Below are 18,255 nucleotides of genomic sequence, written 5' to 3'. Positions count from 1 at the left end.
ATGATATCCCTGTGTGTCAGATTTGCAACAAACGTGGTCATATTGCGGTTGACTGCTTCCAGCGCCATTCTTCTACTATTGTTACCTCATCACCAGTGCAATGTCAGATCTGTTGCAAGTTTGGTCACTCTGCAATGCAGTGTTATCATCGTGCCAATTTCTCATTTCAAGGAAGACCTCCACCATCCTCCATTACTGCAATGCAAGCTAACTATCAGCCATCTGCTCCTCAAGAACAATTTTGGGTAGCTGACACTGGTGCTACATCACACATGACGTCTGATCTGTCCAACCTCACGTTTGCTACTCCATTCGCTGGCACTGACATAATTACCACTGCAAGTGGTGCAGGTTTGCAAATCTCCCATACTGGTTCTTCGGTTTTGCATACTCCAAAATCTGTCTTTCAATTAAAGACTGTATTGCATGTTCCGAAACTGTCTCAACATTTGTTGTCTATCTATCAACTATGCAAAGACAACAAATGTCGGTTTATTTGTGATGAGTTTTGTTTCTGGCTTCAGGACAAGATCACAGGGAAGGTTCTTCTTCAGGGACTGTGTAGAGCTGGTCTATATCCCATTCCATTATACATACCATCATCCATTCTCAAACAAGCATCACCGACACCTCACTTACACAAACAGCAACATTGTTACCTTGGTCAACAAGTGACCACAAGCTTGTGGCACAACAGATTAGGTCATCCCTCAAACACTGTTGTTTCTCAAATGTTGCAACAATCTCAAGTCCCATTTTCTGTGGATTGTTCTAAACATGTTTGTGTATCCTGTTTGCAAGGAAAGTTTACTAAACTTCCTTTTTCATTTCCTGCAAATAAAAGCATAAAACCCTTAGAAATCATACACAGTGATGTGTGGGGTCCATCACCTACTTTGTCCATTGAGGGTTTTAAATACTATGTACTTTTCATTGATGAATGTACCAGGTTTACCTGGATATTTCCTTTAATGAATAAAACTGAGGTGTTTCATACCTTTGTGCAGTTTCATTCTTTTATACAAACTCAATTTTCAACTGCAATTAAGGTTTTTCAAAGTGATGGTGGTGGTGAGTACATTGGTACCCATTTCAAACAGTTTTTACTAGATAAAGGCATTGTGCATCATAAATCTTGTCCTTATACACCTGAGCAAAATGGCCTTGCCGAGAGAAAGCATAGGCACATTATAGAAACTGCTCTCACTCTTCTTCAAACAGCTCATTTGCCTTCACAATTTTGGTTCCATGCCTGTGCCATTTCTGTTTATTTAATAAATAGAATGCCATGTCAAACTTTGTTTAGGCAATCTCCCTATGCTTGTTTGTTTCAGAAATCACCAGTGTTGACACATTTAAAGGTCTTTGGATGTAGTTGTTTTCCCATGTTGAGACAGTACAATACTTCTAAGTTTCAGTCCAAAACTGCACAGTGCATATTTTTGGGATATGCTGGACAATATAAAGGATATATTTGTTTTAATCCCCTTACCAACAAATTTTATGTGTCGAGACATGTGATCTTTGATGAACACACTTATCCCTATTTGACTCTCATTTCTCAATCTCATACTACACAGTCACCATCATTGTCTTCCTCACGTGTTATACCACCATCAGTCACACTTCATAATGTTGTTGGATCACACACATCATTACATTTAGCCCCTCGAGCTCCAGAGTCTTCTTCTATGATCTCTAGTGCTTCAGAGTCTTTGGCATCTCCCACTACAGCTCCAGAGTTATCAAATCCTTCACCCACCAATCATATGCCTTTGCCTACACCTTCTACTTACCCAGATATGTCACCCTCACCCTTGATGGCTCCTATCTCAGCTACACAGTCCCCGATCCCTGTTGATCCTGATTTTCAGCAAGAAAGTCTCAGTGTCGTACTGCCAGTACCTTCTATCAGTTTTCATCCAATGCAAACAAGGTCCAAGAGTGGGATTTCTAAGAGAAAAGCTTTCTCAACTTCTGTCACCTCATCAGTCGTGCCACTTACAGAACCCTCTTCGTATAAAACAGCTAGTAAAATCCCTGAATGGCAGGTTGCCATGCAAGATGAGATTCATGCTTTGGAAGCCCAACAGACTTGGACACTTGTACCTCTCCCAGTTGGCAAGAACTTGGTTGGTTGTAAGTGGGTGTACAGGCTTAAAACGAATCCAAATGGGTCTATAGCGAGGTATAAAGCTCGCCTTGTAGCTAAAGGCTACAGTCAAGAGGAAGGCATAGATTATACTGAGACTTTTAGTCCCGTAGTCAAGCCAACCACTGTCAGGTTAATTCTAGCACTTGCAGCTCAGTTTAATTGGAGTTTAAAACAATTGGATGTTCGAAATGCATTTTTACATGGTGATCTCCTTGAAGAAGTTTATATGAGTCAACCTCCGGGGTTTGTGAGCTCTTCTCATCCTTCCAATTATGTGTGCAAACTTCAAAAATCCTTATATGGCCTTAAACAGGCCCCCAGGGCATGGAATGAGAAATTTACGAGTTTCTTACCGGGTTTAGGCTTTAATGCCTCTCTTTCCGGTCCTTCTTTGTTTGTTAAGAAGCACCCTACTGGTATTGTGATTTTATTACTCTAAGTGGATGATATCATCCTAACTGGCAGCAGTTCTTCTCTTATTTCTGAGGTCGTTTCAGCCTTGACACAAGCATTCGATATGAAGGATTTTGGTAACTTACATTACTTCTTAGGTTTGCAGATTACTTACAAGAGCACAGGCTTGTTTGTTTCTCAAACCAAGTATATTCAGGATCTTCTAGCCAAGGTGGATATGCAAGATGCCAAATCATGTGCTACACCCTGTCTCCCTTATCACAGGTTATCCAAGACCGAAGGCACATTGTATCATAGTCCCGAACAATATCGCAGTATTGTTGGCGCACTGCAATATTTGACCTTTACCAGGCCAGATATTGCATTTGTAGTCAATCAATGCTGTCAATTTATGCACAATCCTCTGGATATTCATGTAGTTGCAGTGAAACGGATTTTACGGTATCTCAGTGGCACTCTTGACTTCGGCATTCATTTCAATTCTGGACCACTACATTTTCAAGCTTATAGTGATGCGGATTGGGCCGGGGATCCTAATGATCGACGATCAACATCTGGCTATGTTGTTTATCTTGGTAACACTCCTATTTCTTGGGCTTCCAAGAAACAACACACGGTGTCGAGATCTTCTACTGAGGCCGAATACAGAGCACTTGCCATTACTGCTGCAGAGGTCTCTTGGATACGGAAGCTTCTATGTGACCTTCATGTTCCTTTATATGATGCTCCTGTCTTGTTCTGTGATAATATTTCAGCCATAGCATTGTTCTCTAATCCAGTCTTTCATTCCCGAGTAAAGCATATTGAGATAGACTACCATTTTGTCCGGGAGCGTGTTATCCGAGGTGATCTAGCTGTGCAACATGTCTCTTCCAAGGAGCAATTTGCTGACATTCTTACTAAAGGCTTGTCTATCTCTTTGTTTCAAGATCATTGTTCCAATCTCATGCTTGGTTCTCTTAAGCATGAGATTGAGGGGGGATGTAAAGGTATAAAAACACAGGATCAATCCAATGGCTGATGTGCTACCAGGTGTAAATAGATTAAGCTGATATGTTTGTTAAGTTTGTTATGAGCTAGCTTAGTCTGTAAGGAAAGTGAAGTGTATATATAGCAATAGTTTGTAATGATTCAGTGTGAAATAAACAATATAACAGAAGAAGAATTCTCTCTCTCTCTCTCTCTCTCTCTCTCTCTCTCTCTCTCTCTCTCTCTCTCTCTCTCTCTCTCTCTCTCTCTCTCTCTCTCTCTCTCTGTGAGTGTGAAACCTCCATTGTTTAAGCTTAAAGCTTTTCTTCTTACAGTATCAACAAATTATATATTTTAATTTCAAGAGAAATTAAGAGAGCAGAGACCAACCTGATTCAAGTTCAACAAATTATTTTCCAACTTTGCCACCTCATCGCCACTTAGTCTAAAGCAATTAATCAACTGCAGATGCCCAAGCCCCGAGGGCAACTTTGGAATTTTCTCCAATGATGTGCAATCATCCAAATATAAAGACCATAGATTTGGTGGAAGTGCATGTGGAATTTCCCGAAGCCTCTTGCAGCCTTTCAATATAAGCCATCTCAAGTTGACAAATTTGCTAATGCATTCCGGAAGACTAACAAAATTGTTTCTCGACAGATCAAGATTTGTTAATGTGGACCAGCAATGAAGACTGGATGGTTCATATTGAAGAGGCACAAGGAAATCATTTTCTGATAAATTACATCCGTCAAGAGAAAGCTCGCCTACGTTGAAAAGGGCTAATGGGATACCGTTGTAATGTGAAGTATCTAAGCGAGTTGAAAACTTCCCAAATGTCACCAGTTTTGGGCATCCATCCATTTCAATATAGTCGAGATGTTGCAACCCATAAATGTGATGTAATGATGTACCTGTAAGGTTCTCACATTCAGTTGCTGTCAACATTCGAAGCCCAGTAAGATATGCAATTGATGAAGGCAATTCTCTTATGCCACTTTTTGATATGTTCAAATACTTTAGAGATTCCATCTCGGCCTCTATTTCTGGGAAACTCTTGAGCCTTGTACAACCATAAAGAGTAAGCATATGAAGGGATCTCAATCTAAGTCTCGTCGCAAATCTCTCAAGCCTAGAGCACCCATAAAGACTTAATCTATCAAGTTTATCAAGGAATCCAACAGAATCATCAACTTCAACTAAACGTTTACACTCATCTAGAATCAACTTACTTAGGTTTGGACTTCCAGATAAGTTGGGAATTTTTTCTAAGAATTTGGAACCACTTAAATTCAAAGATGTAAGCATTGCCAAATTCTGTGAAATCAAAATCAAAAGAAAAAAAAATCACAAACTTTAAATAGAATAATTAATGATGAAAAGCTTTGGCAAATTTCTTTTTCCAAAAATAAAATATACAATAAAATTAGTAATTGTCCAAATTAATTTATAATAAGTATACATACCTGAAACACCTTCAATTGTTTGATGTCACTGTTTGGCATAATAAACGTGACAAGATTTCTAAGATGACAATTGGATTGCAAATTGAATGTAAGTATATGCTTTTGAAGAATATTGGATCCCCAATCTTGAAGCCCATTTCTACCGAATTCAATCCACCTCAAATCATCGGGTAGATACTCAACGCATCCAGAAAAGAGTGCATTACGGCTTATAAAAATTTCAAGATTTACCATCTCGAAAAAGCTTTTTGCATTCAAGGGTATCACATCTAGCTTGGGCAACTTCACCACAATGCCTTTAATTTTCTTTGTTCCCTAAGATGGAAAAATAAATAGTGTTAACAAACAAATCGTATAACAAACAAATCAAAAGGGTTTAAATTTTTTTTTCTTTCCAAAATCATGCCAATTAAATCAAATGCAAGAGCATATATTCTACTTACTTTGTTTTTAGTTAGAACATGATACACATCTCCATGATGCCACAATCTGCTCCGCTCACCTGGTTCATCGGGTGATTCTTCACAAACTATACTCTTACCCATTTTTTCTAGTAAGTCATGCATTAAAATCCTATCATATTCAATAGTTATGATGGCTTTCTCAACGAGTTCTTCAAGACAATCTGGACGCATAGGATGCTTCAAACTTTTTAATATTTGTAACACGTCGTCTTTATGTTCACCCTTGAAGAAGCATGCAATATCTAGGAAAACTCGTTGCACAACATTATCCCAGACATCATAACTTTTTCGAAGTATTCTTTGAATACCTGTATAAGGTTCTCCTTCATAAGAATCATAACTATTCAACATAGCTTGCCAACGATCTATACTTTTATTACGTAGATAAGAACCTATAAGATTAAGTGCTAACGGATGGCCTTGAGCATAGGCTATTGCACGTCGTGCGAGTCCCAAATAATCATCTGAAGGTTCTCTTTTTCCGAAGGCATTCAAACTTAAAAGCTCAAGAGCCTTGTCGTCTTCTAACTTTTGGACCTCGTATATCAACTCAACGTCATAAGATTTCAACAATCCTCTATTTTTTGTGGTTATGATCACTGTGCTACCCTCATTGAGCCATTTAACTTGAACCAAGTTGTTTAACTGCTCCAAATCATCCACATCATCAAGAATTAAGAGAATCTTCTTTCGCCTCAAAAGTTTCTCTATAAGGCTATTTCCTCGATGAGGATTGACGACTTTCAACTTTGAACCACTAATCTCACTTAGAAGAATGTTTTGTAGTTTGAGTAGGCCTCCGTATTGCATTGACGTTTCTCGAACATTTGCCAGGAAACAACTACCTTCAAACTTATAAGCAATTGCATTATAAACAGCTTTTGCAACTGTTGTCTTGCCGATTCCAGATGCCCCCCAAATCCCAACCACACACGGATCATTTCCACCGACACCTAAAAGCTCTTTCACCTTTTCTACACAAGACCCCATTCCAACTGGGTATTTGGCTACATCCAAATGCGTGCGTTGTAGTACAAGGACTAAGATCTCGTTCACGATCTGACTAATAAATGTGGCCTCATACCTACCAGTTTATATAAAAATTTAAACATTTAGCCAATCAACTTTTTCTGCTATATTTCTTTGAAAAAGGAAAAAAATGTAAAAAGAAGAAGAGAAAGAAAAGATAAAAAAGATTGAAAAAAACAGAGGTATGGATAATCACTGCTGCAGTCAAGCATGTGCCGCTTGCAACTAAATACAGAATCATGTAAGATAATAATTGACCCATTAATAAAAATTATTTACCCCTATGCCATTATTCACAATTTCACATTGCCGTTTATTACTCTGTAAAATCCTAACATCTTTCCATAATTAGGACATTGACTGACTGTTTTTTTTTCCTTTTGTTAAAAATAATAAGACATAAGACATAAGACCTTTTTTTTACATTTAAATGTTATGTTGTTGTTCGGATGAAAAAAAGATGTTTTGTATGGATATGTATCATTGCTTCCCTATAAGAACTAATTTACCTAACATCATTAGTAATCGGTAAATTATAAAACAACACCATAGGTACATTATTAATCAAAATAAGTAATATGTAAATTAATTTTTCAAAAACGTAGGTAAATTGATTTTTCAAACAAAATTAGGAAACAAAAAAATATTAATAAATTTAAAATTTGAACAGAAAAAAATGGGTATACTCTGGTAATTAATCCAGCCAATTCAAATTTAACACAATTAATAATGACCAGTTAAACTTGCAATAGGTTTAACACAATAAATGGATATAAATATGCAAGAGAATCACATTGTTATTAGGGGTATTTTAGGAAACCAAAAGATATAAAATCTAACTTGTTAAGCTTAATTAGTCAAGCACAAAAACTAGGTTGGGTTTTATGTAAAGAAAATTGAATTTCAGGTGAAGTCATCTTTTCAGATTAAGGGCAGTATAAGGGGAAGAAATATACGTACTCTCCCTCTTTGAAAGTATGTCCGGACAAATTTGCTGCATCTCTAAGAGCACTCCTCCATGTGAGGATCTTTTCCTTGTTGTCTTCGAATTTGCACTTGAGTTTTGTAAACGCGTCACCAAAACTACTAGTTTGATTTCGTACATGGGACGGATCCACTTTGTAAAAAACTGGCAAAACTATTTGCTGCCTTGACTTTCTACATGCAAGGATATGTACAAGCTCATCCAAGCACCATCTTGACGACGCATAGTTTTCAGAGAACACAATGATCGACACTCTCGACTCTTCAATTGCTTCGAAAAGAGCCGAAGATATTTATTCCCCTCTTTTAAGCTGGCGTTTTATGGCACATTTGCTAGGACCACTGTGAAAACAATGAAAGTAATCGGTTCAGTGAATGGTCAACAAGTCACAGTTCTCTTAGATTCTAGAAGCACCCATAACTTTGTGGATTCTAGACTCCTTAAGAAATTTGCTTGGCACACTCAACCCACTAAACCATTTGAAGTGATGATTGCGGATGGGGGTAAGGTTAGTAGTTCAGGTTGCTGCACTGATGCTGCTTTATCCATTGGGGGTTATGAATGTGGTGTGGATCTATACTCCTTGCCATTAGGAGGGTGTGACATAGTATTATGGGTCCAGTGGCTTTCCTCAGTTAGCCCAGTTCTCTGGGATTTCCAGGTACTAACTATGGAATTTGCCAAGAATGGTTCTCAATATAAACTCATTCATAGTGACACACATGCTCCACTGATTCAAGAGGTGACTCTTCAACAGCTTGACAAAGAGATTTTCAACTCTAATTTGGGCTTGTTCATTTACTCCATTGAAGATAACATGGTTGAAGCTTGTGATTTAAACCCCTTGCAACTTAAGCAACTATAAGAAATGTTGGGGCAGTTTGACACCATTTTTGTCTTACCTACTGAGCTACCGCTTAGTAGGGTTCACAATCATCAAATTCCCCTCATTCCTGGTTCTAAGCCCCCTAATATCCGACCCTACCATTATGGTCCCTTGCAAAAGACTGAGATTGAGAAAGCAGTTCAAGAACTACTTAAGGCAGGTTTTATCCGACCAAGCCACAATCATTTCTCTTGTCCAGTTCTCCTTGTGAAGAAAAAAGAAGGCACCTGGAGAATGTGTATGGACTACAGGGAGCTTAATGCCATAACAATCAAGGATAAGTACCCTATTCCTCTGATTGATGATCTCTTAGATGAACTACATGGTGCTCGGTTTTTCTCTAAGCTTGATTTAAGGTCCGGTTATCATCAACTTTTGATGCATCCTCAAGACATTGAAAAAACTGCTTTCAGAACCCATGAAGGTCACTATGAGTTCTTAGTGATGCCTTTTGGACTCACTAATGCTCCTGCAACATTCCAAAGCCTTATGAATGATATATTCAAACCCCACTTGCGGCATTTCATCCTTGTGTTCTTCGATGACATATTGGTCTACAGTAAGACTTGGGAAGACCATTTGTTACATCTTAAAATGACCTTTTTGAAGTGTTGCAGCAGCACCAACTTTATGTTAAAAAGCAGAAATGTGCTTTTGGTCAAAGTAGAGTGGAATATTTGGGCCATGTCATATCAAGCAAAGGTGTAGAGGCTGATCCCTCCAAGATTCAGGTTATCATGGACTGGCCTAAGCCTACTACAGTGAAAGAATTGAGAGGTTTCCTTGGTCTCACAAGTTATTACAGGAAATTTGTTCCTGGTTTTGGCAAAATCTGCCAACCACTTTACCATATGACTAAGAATGATGGATTTTTGTGGACCCCAGCAGCTGAAGTAGCTTTCCAGAAGCTCAAGGATACTATGACTTCTCCATCGGTCCTTGCTTTGCCTGATTTTACACTGCCATTTGAGTTAGAATGTGATGCCTCTGATAATGGCCTTGGTGCGATTCTACAGCAACAAGGGAGACCAATTGCCTTTACTAGTCGAGCCTTAGGACCTAAGAATCAAGCTCTCTCCACCTATGAGAGAGAACTTATTGCAATTGTACATGCTGTTAGGAAATGGCAGTCCTATCTTTAGGGTAGGCATTTTATAATCAAGACTGATAACTGCAGCTTGAAATATTTTTTGAACCAAAGGGCTCATACAACATTCCAACAGAAGTGGGTGTCCAAATTGATGGGATTCAATTATGAAATTCATTTTAAGAAGGGTGTTGATAACGTAGTTGCTGATACCCTCTCTAGAAGACAAGTCACAGATCATGACACTCAGAGTTCTAATGGGGTAAATCATTCATCCATGAGTTGTCAAGCTATCTCTTACCCCTATTTTGAGTGGTTGGATGAATTAAGAAGATACAATGAAGAAGATGCTTGGATCAAGCAGAAAAGGGCAGAGGTTACATCCGTGGGGAGTGGAACTGTCAGTGGTTCTAAGTTAGCCCATTATCATCTTGATAATGGCTTACTCAAGTACAAGTCCAGGATAGTAATCAGCCCCAATTCCACTTGGAAGCTTAAGCTTTTAACTGAGCATCATTCAACACCTGTAGCAGGGCACCAAGGTGTATTGAAGACCTATCATAGGCTAAAAAAGGGTTTTTATTGGCCAGGTATGAAAGGCGACATAAAGACATATATCTCAGAGTGTAATACTTGCCAACAAAACAAGTATGAAACTCTATCTCCTCCTAGTTTACTTCAACCTTTGTCAATTCCTAAAAAAAATTGGACTGATATAAGCATGGATTTCATTGTGGGATTACCATCTTGCAAAGGCAAAACTGTCATTTTGGTGGTAGTAGATAGGCTTACTAAGTATGCTCACTTCTTAGCTTTAGCTCATCCCTATACTGCCGTGACTGTTGCTCAGTTGTTTGTTGATAACATATTCAAGCTACATGGAATGCCATCTACAATTGTGAGTGACAGAGATCCGTTGTTCCTAAGCTCTTTTTGGAAATAGTTCTTTAAGTTGCAGGGATTACAAATTTGCATTAGCTCGGGGTACCACCCTCAGAGTGATGGACAAAATGAGGTGGTCAATAGGTGTGTTGAAACATATCTGAGGTGCTTTGTGGGAAACAAACCTAAGAATTGGGTCAAATGGTTACCATGGGCAGAGTGGAACTATAATACTTCCTATCATACTTCTTCAAAATTTACTCCATTTGAATTGGTATATGGGTATCCTCCTCCTCATGTTACTTCTTATGAGTTAGGTACTGCAAAAATGGACTCGGTGGAACAAGAGTTGATTGAGAGGGATAAGTTGTTTACCATACTCAGGTCTAACTTAGCAATGGCTCAGAATCGAATGTCAGTTCATGCAAACAAGAAAAGGACTGAGAGAGAGTTTTCTGTTGGTGACTTAGTCTATCTCAAGTTATTGCCATATCAGTTGCAAACATTGGCTTCACATGCTTATCACAAGCTACACCCTCGATACTACGGTCCTTATGAGGTATTGGAGAGAGTAGGACATGTTGCTTACAAACTCAAACTACCTGAGGGAACAAAAATCCATTCTATTTTTCATGTCAGCTGCCTCAAGAGGCACATGGGAAATGTGGATTCACCCATAACAGCTCTGCCAACACTGACAGATGAAGCTCAGATGCGGGATTCTCATCCATCAGATGCTCATTTGGCAATAATTGCCAGGAGAATTTACAATAAGGAAGACAAGGCAGGTGTTCAATTGCTAGTACAGTGGGTTGGACAAGAAGAGAGCATAGCTACTTGGGAGGATTATGATGATTTTCATGCCAGATTTCCAGCATTTCAGCTCTGAAACCTTGTGGACAAGGTCGATTTTAAGGAGGGAGTGATGTTAGGAAATGCAATTTATTCCTTTTGTTGTAATTTCAGTTTATTAAATAAAAGGGTTTGTCCTTTAATGAGTGTGAGTTGGTTATGTAATGGAATGCTGAGTTGGCATTTTTGAGTGGAAAGGCAACTTAAATGGAGCAATGGCCTCATTGCTCCTTAGACGAATATTTTAAGTATTATTAATTGAAATTCACACGAGCTTCTTACTCGTCTTCTACCTCTTCCACTTCATATCTGCAATTTGACCCAAATTCCATCCCAGAATCTGCAAGGAATTAATATATAGGGACAGAGACCTGGGAAATTATGGCCATGTTTTCTACATTTGTACTTTAGGATACAAATATGGTTTCTACTCACTGCCAAATGTACTTTAGGATACAAATGTGGTTTCTGTTTTTCTAATAATTAGCCAGTAGCTACCTACAGATATGAAATCTTTGTTTCAGCAGATTGAAAACTGTTTAAATTCTTGGGTAAATTACATGTTACCACCTTAACTTTGAGTCTTATAACAAAGTTATACCTTATCTTTTAAACATTGCAATGTCTTAAGTAAACTTACAAATTTGTTGAAATCTTAAACCTCTGTTAAAATATCCATCAATTTATTTGTTAATTTTAATTTAACTTAGAACTAGAAATTCTTTAATTGTCAATATTAAATTAATTTTATAACCTAGTTAGGTAAGGGAGCGGACCTGTGTTTGCCACATCAGTATTTAACATAAAAATTAACAAAAATGTTGACGGATGTATGATATTGCAACGAATTTGTGAATTGATGTATAATATAGCAATATTTAAAAGATGATATATGAGATTGTTATGCAACCCAAAGTTGAGGAGGTAAAATGTAATTTATCCAAATTTTTTTATGTATTTAATTTAAATTAATTAATTTTATTATATTAATCTAAAAAGGTTTCACAAATTTACAATACAAAAAAAAAAAAATTATTTAGTTATACTAAAACTGAAATATACGTACCCAAACTCCTAATGAAGAAAAAATTGTGAATCATCTGAAGTGGATGGTTGCTCTTGTTCCTCCTCCTCAATATCAAAAGGAACATTAAGATCAATCCGCCGGGTTCGAAGATAAGGAAAGCCATTGTCGTTGCCGATCATATTCCTCGCGGACGGTATCTGAGGATCCAAGTGGACAAGGCCTCTTCCCAAGACTACTTGTTGGTCCCAAAGACAAGGAAGCCATTCGTCTTCTTTGCGCAATAGTGGGTGCACCCCGCAACTTTTAATGCGTGCGCCCCTGCGGAAAACAAATTCAACATTACAAATACCTCCCTGCTTCTTTTCTAAATCTACTAACTTGAGCTCCACATGAGCTGCCTCCAAGTTCGTACAAGGCCATACATAGTGTCTCCTGTAAGTACATAATCTAGAGCCTTCTGTTCCGTTGATGATAACATAATAATTAAAATTCGATGGTTCAAAAACAGTAGATAGAACCAATCCTAATAACGTATCCCCCACTTGTAAATTTAGAGGAATTTTAAAACTACTAGTTCCAACAAAGTTTTCTCCCCTCCCTTCATATTTTATAGGAGCTGGAAAACTAATGCCTCCAATAAAGTCTTTTCTCTTCCAGTCATATTCAGCCGGTATACGTTGAATGGTTGTGGGATGGTTAGAGTTATAGTTGAACCACTCTGGAACTTCATTGCCTGGATAAATAACTTCCAATTTAGAGCGCCGAAGAGATCCCTGCAATAGTGAATAATATGTAGATAACTAATTACAAACAATTGTGATTTGATCTCCCTCCCAAGTAACAACAAATTATATATTTTAATTTCAAGAGTAATTAAGAAGAGAGACAAACCTCATTCAACAAACTATTTTCCAACTTTGCCACCCCATGGCCACATAGTCTAAAGCAATTTGACAGGTGCAGAACATGAAGCTCCGGGGGCAGTTTTGAAATTTTCTCCAATGATGTGCAATCATCCAGATATAACTCGTATAGTTTTGGTGGAAGGGCTTGTGGAGTTTTCCGAAGCCTCTTGCAACCTCTCAAATTAAGTCTTTCCAAGTTGACAAATTTGCTAATGCAATCCGGAAGACTAACAAAATTATTTCTCGACAGATCAAGCCATGTTAATGTGGACCAGCAATCAAGAAGCACAAGAAAATCACTTTCTGATAAATTGCATCCTTCAAGATAAAGATAATATAGGTTGGGAAAAGCATATGTGCTACACTTGTCTTGTGAAGTCTCTAAGTCAGTTGAAAGCAGTTGAGATTCGGTACTGCTGGATGAAACTTCATCAAACTTCATCTTGTTCTTCCCAAATGTCACCAGTTTTGGGCATTCATTGAAATAAACCCCAGAGAGATGTTGCAACCCATAAAGATGATGTAATGATGTACCTATAAGATTCTCACATTCCATTGCTAACAATTCGGCAAGCCCAGTAAGATATGCAATTGATGAAGGCAATTCTCTTATGCCACTTTTTTGTATATCCAAATGCTTTAAAGATTCCATCTCATCCTCTATTTCTGGAAAACTCTCCAGCCTTGTGCAACCACGAAGATAAAGCCTTTTAAGGGATCTCAATCTAAGTCTTGGTGCAAACCTCGTAAGCCTAGAGCACCCCATAAGATTTAATGTAACAAGTTTATCGAGGAATCCAATAGAATCATCAATCTCAACCAAATTTGTGCAGCCATGAAGATCCAAATACTCTATATTTGGACTTCCGGATAAGTCGGGAATTTTTTCCAGAAATTTGCACCCGCGTAAATTCATATATTTAAGATTTTCCAAATTCTGTGAAACCAAAAAAAAACAAAAAAACAAAAAAAACAAAAGTCACAGACATTAAATAGAATAATTAATGATGAAAAAACTTTGGAAATTTTCTTTTCTTTTTTAAAATAAAATATACATTTAAATTAGGAATCATCCAAATTAATTTAAAAAAGTATACGTACCTTAAATCCCTTCAATTGTCTGATGTCACTGTATGACATATTATATGTGACAAGATGCCTTGGAAGATATTGCAAATTGAACGTAACTGTATGATTTTGAAGAATATTGGATCCCCAAATTCGAAACTTATCACCTAAAAGCTCTTTCATCTCTTGAACGCAAGATTGTATTCCAACTAGGTATTTGGCCACATTCAAATGTGTACGTTGTAGTACTTTGACTAAGATCTCTGTAACAATCTTATCGATAAATGTAGCTTCATACCTACCAGTTTAATTAAAAAATTTGACACATTTAGTCAATCAATTTTTTTGCTATATATCTTTGAAAAGGAAAAAAGAATGTAAAAAAGAAGAGAGGATTACACGAAAGAGAAGTGCTAGCAACAACAGCTAGAACACTCACTTCCTCGTTCGCTAGCTTTGGTGAACGACAGAGCCTATAATCTATACTATTATTAAGAGAATCTATATTATTGTGGATAATATAAACAACTTTACCCTTACTTTCATAACTTGAGTTTATAAACAAGGTTTAGGAATTGTGGATATTCATGTCAAACAATCAAAATAACAATTGTGGATAATTGTTAAACAATTAAAAAAAGAAATAAAAGTCCAAAACTAATTATAACTTCCCCACTTCCACCTCCAAAGCAATTCTTCTCTTCACGGTAACTTCCGCACATCCCCCTCAACTCAATCCTCAACCCAAAACTTTACTCTTTCTCTATTTATGAAATAATTTCTATTGCAATTAGTTATTTTATGACATTTTTATTTTAATTAATTGTTACTCGTTCACTGTTCTTAAAATCAGTAGAAGACAATTTGTGGATGAGAGTTGGGAAACTCTCATATTTTAGTCATGTGTAGATTCATCTTCGTGGCTTTTCTCAAGAAAAAAAAAAGTTAAGAGATTCAAATTTGGTTCTATAGTGTAAGTGACATATGAACGTCGTTGCACATGCTTTGCGTATGTGCCAATTGCTAGTTATATATGAAGATGATGATCATGTATGTTTAACATACAAGAGTCAACTTCTTCGTGTATAATTATTCAACAATTTTTCATATTTCTGTTCTTCAAAAGATAAAAATGGGTATTCACTCCCTCCGCTTGCAACTAAACAGGTATTAGGAGTGAGTTCAAAAAGCCGAAAAAAAAAGATAAAAAAATAAAAACCGAACCAAGCACTAAACCATACCAAAAAAAAAAAAAAAAATCTAACCAAATTAAAAACAAAACAAAACTGAACCGAATTAAATACTTATTAATTTTATTTATATAATATTATTTGAAGCCCCAATTTCAAGTCAACCATAACAATCTTAGGTCCAAAGCCAAACTTAACCCCAATTTCCCTACCGACCCTCTTTTATTTTGTTAAATAAAAATAAATAAATAAACCCAAAAGGTTGAATTAATGTAATTCAGTAAAGTGCAAACAAAGCCTATGGATTGGACTAATATGCAAACGAAGAAATTGCCTCAAAACATCGACGGTTTAGGGTGCATCTTCCTTCCTCGCCGCCAACCGCACCCATCAGACATCGGCGAGGCAGCGCCAATAGTCTTCCGGAGCCCCGCCATCTACAGACCTCGGATGCGACCCCAACTTCGTCCAACTCCACCGCCACATCCGTGAGAAGAATGTCTACGAGACCCAAGCGAAGCCACGTGAGGGCGAGGAGTGGCGGCCCTCGCCGGAAAACAGGACTGGATTTCTGTGTCCGCCCTCCCCTCGCCGGAAAACCCACTGGTTCAGTGGTTCAGAGCTTCCTATGGTCCGATGATGTGTGGGTGACTGTGCTTTTTTTTTTTTTTTAAATCATTCAGGCCAAAACGACATCATTTTGGTCTTGGAAAAAAAACATTTAAATAGATAATTGAAACGACGCTGTTTCGTAGACACTACCTGATTTCGCACCTCCTCGTGTGAATTCCTGATTTCGCCATTGACGAGACCTTGTTCCAGACCCTCACCGATCGGCTCTTCCACAAAGGTTTTTGCTTTAGACCGTCAAATCCTTCCAATTTGGTTTGTGTTTTACAGTGAATTGGGTTTAGCGAATCTGTATGTATGGGTATTTGGATTTGTGTTTTTCCGTCAATTTTCAGAATTTGGATTGTGTTTTTCCTTCAGTTTTCAGATTTTTTAAATTTAAAAAAAAAAATCGAACTGAACCCGTCTAACCGGAAAAAACCAATCCGAATTCAATTCGAATCGAGAGAACCTAACCGAACTGAACAGTAATATCGGTTTGATTTCCAGTTTTGAGAAGGAAAAAGAAAACGATTGAAACCGAACTCGCTCCTAATATTAGGTATTATTGTAGTAGAAAGTGAAACCTAAAATACAGAATCATATAATTAAAAGAGAAGAAAGGTACGTACTCTTCCTCTTTGACAGTATAACCTGACAAATTTGCTGCTTCTCTGAGAGCTCTCCTCCATAAGAGGATCTTCTCCTCGTCCTTGTATTTGCACTCAAGTCCTGTAAATGCATCACCGAAACTACTCGTTTGATTTCGTACATGGGATGGATCCACCTTGTAGAAAACTGGCCAAACTATTTGCTGCCTTGACCTTCTACATTCAAGGATATATACGAGTTCATCCAAGCACCATCTTGACGATGCATACTTTTCAGAGATTACAATGATTGAAATTCTCGACTCTTCAATTGCTTTTAGAAAAGCCGGTGATATCTCTTCTCCTCTTTTAAGATGGCGATCAATGAATGTGTCGATTCCGTTACGGTACAAGGCCGCGTATAAGTGATCTGTAAAAGTAAAGCGTGTATCTTCACCTCTAAAACTCAAAAATACATCATATGTCCATGAAGGAGGCAAGGAAGAAGAAGAGGCAAGTTGAATGCCCATAAGAGAATTAAAGACAAATGAACTAAAGAAAAGAGCCTCTCAAAGAATTGGAATATGCAGTATGGTATGGAGTGTGGACAATGGACTCTCTCTTGTTATATATATCAGGCCTTATGCATGCTTTTCTTCCTGTGAAGGAAGCAGCAGTTTCCTACCACCTTCAATGTGAATGTGGACTCTCTCTTGTTATATTAGTCCTCATGCTTTTCTTCCTACCGACCAAGCATTTCCCACCTACTACCTTTCAATGTAAATGTGGTCGAGTTGAAGGAGATGAACTTTTGTGGCAATTAATTGACGAATGAAAAATATAAAATTGTTACTTAGCGGTCTTTAATTTGAAGAAGAGGAAGTTTTGTTGCAAGCTACTACTGATTACCTTTAATGTAACAATTCACCATTATAATATTTTAAAATAATAACAGACAGCTGAAAAATCTAAAAATATTACAAATAAAGTGGCCATACCAAGAAAAGTATCTCTGATGATGTAGGTAAATTTCTCTCCACTGACAAGTGGGGGTCGTTAATTTAAGGAAGAACGTGTCTTTTTCCATCATGGAGTTTCTTTTTCCCTTGATCGATTGATCACTATAGTTTGTCTGTATTCAATTATTTGTTGATGTTGTAATCACCTGTGGCCTTTAGGAATGAAATGTTTGTTATTTACTTTATTTTATTAAAGATTTAAAACTTTATTTATTATTATTTTAAATAAAAAATATGAAGAGTCATATTCATTAGAGAAGTTATATCTTTTATTAAGGGATATGTAGAGTTTTATAAATAGCGAACTCCTCAAACAGAACAAAGTGGTCAATAATATGTTCATATTGTTTTCCTTCCCTCCGTAGTAGTACTCATATATAATTCTTATTATCTTTCTACTCATCTTGATCATCAATGGGCAATTGATCACTACTTGGCACCCGGTTTACCGTAATCGTGCTTACGGATTAAACACTCTGTGAGATTCAACGGTTGTATGTTGGAGTTGTAGATAGCCGTTCTAACCAACATGTAGGGAGGCGTCTCCGACTTTAGGACAGTGACAACACGCCTCTCTTGATATCACAGGCCAGATCATTCTTTACCTTTTCCTTTTTACTGCTTTATTTATTGATATATGTGTTTGATACATTTAGGT

At 37.3% G+C, this 18,255-nt stretch overlaps 1 protein-coding gene and 1 pseudogene across 2 annotated transcripts in view; both read right to left on the bottom strand.

The window, feature by feature from the left end:
• LOC126608708 (TMV resistance protein N-like) overlaps nt 1-7,791 on the bottom strand; it is a 38,927-nt gene extending 31,136 nt beyond the window's left edge. The window contains exons 1-4 of one of the 2 annotated variants that reach the window (XM_050276694.1): nt 7,458-7,791; nt 5,448-6,552; nt 5,005-5,319; nt 3,929-4,855 (exon numbers count right to left, since the gene is read on the bottom strand). In XM_050276694.1, coding sequence (XP_050132651.1) covers nt 3,929-4,855; nt 5,005-5,319; nt 5,448-6,458 — 2,253 coding nt within the window. In that variant the 5' untranslated portion in view covers nt 6,459-6,552; nt 7,458-7,791. The remainder of the gene's footprint in view (nt 1-3,928; nt 4,856-5,004; nt 5,320-5,447; nt 6,553-7,457) is intronic. The other variant, XM_050276703.1, reaches the window with a different exon arrangement.
• A 4,330-nt stretch (nt 7,792-12,121) lies between these two features.
• LOC126608718 (disease resistance protein RUN1-like) lies at nt 12,122-17,375 on the bottom strand (annotated as a pseudogene).
• Nucleotides 17,376-18,255: the final 880 nt, after the last annotated feature.

Source organism: Malus sylvestris, chromosome 2 (assembly GCF_916048215.2).
Source record: "Malus sylvestris chromosome 2, drMalSylv7.2, whole genome shotgun sequence".
Classification (NCBI taxonomy): Eukaryota; Viridiplantae; Streptophyta; class Magnoliopsida; order Rosales; family Rosaceae; genus Malus; species Malus sylvestris.
The sequence above is the reverse complement of the archived record's forward strand: the minus strand, read 5'-3'. Positions and strand labels throughout refer to the sequence as shown.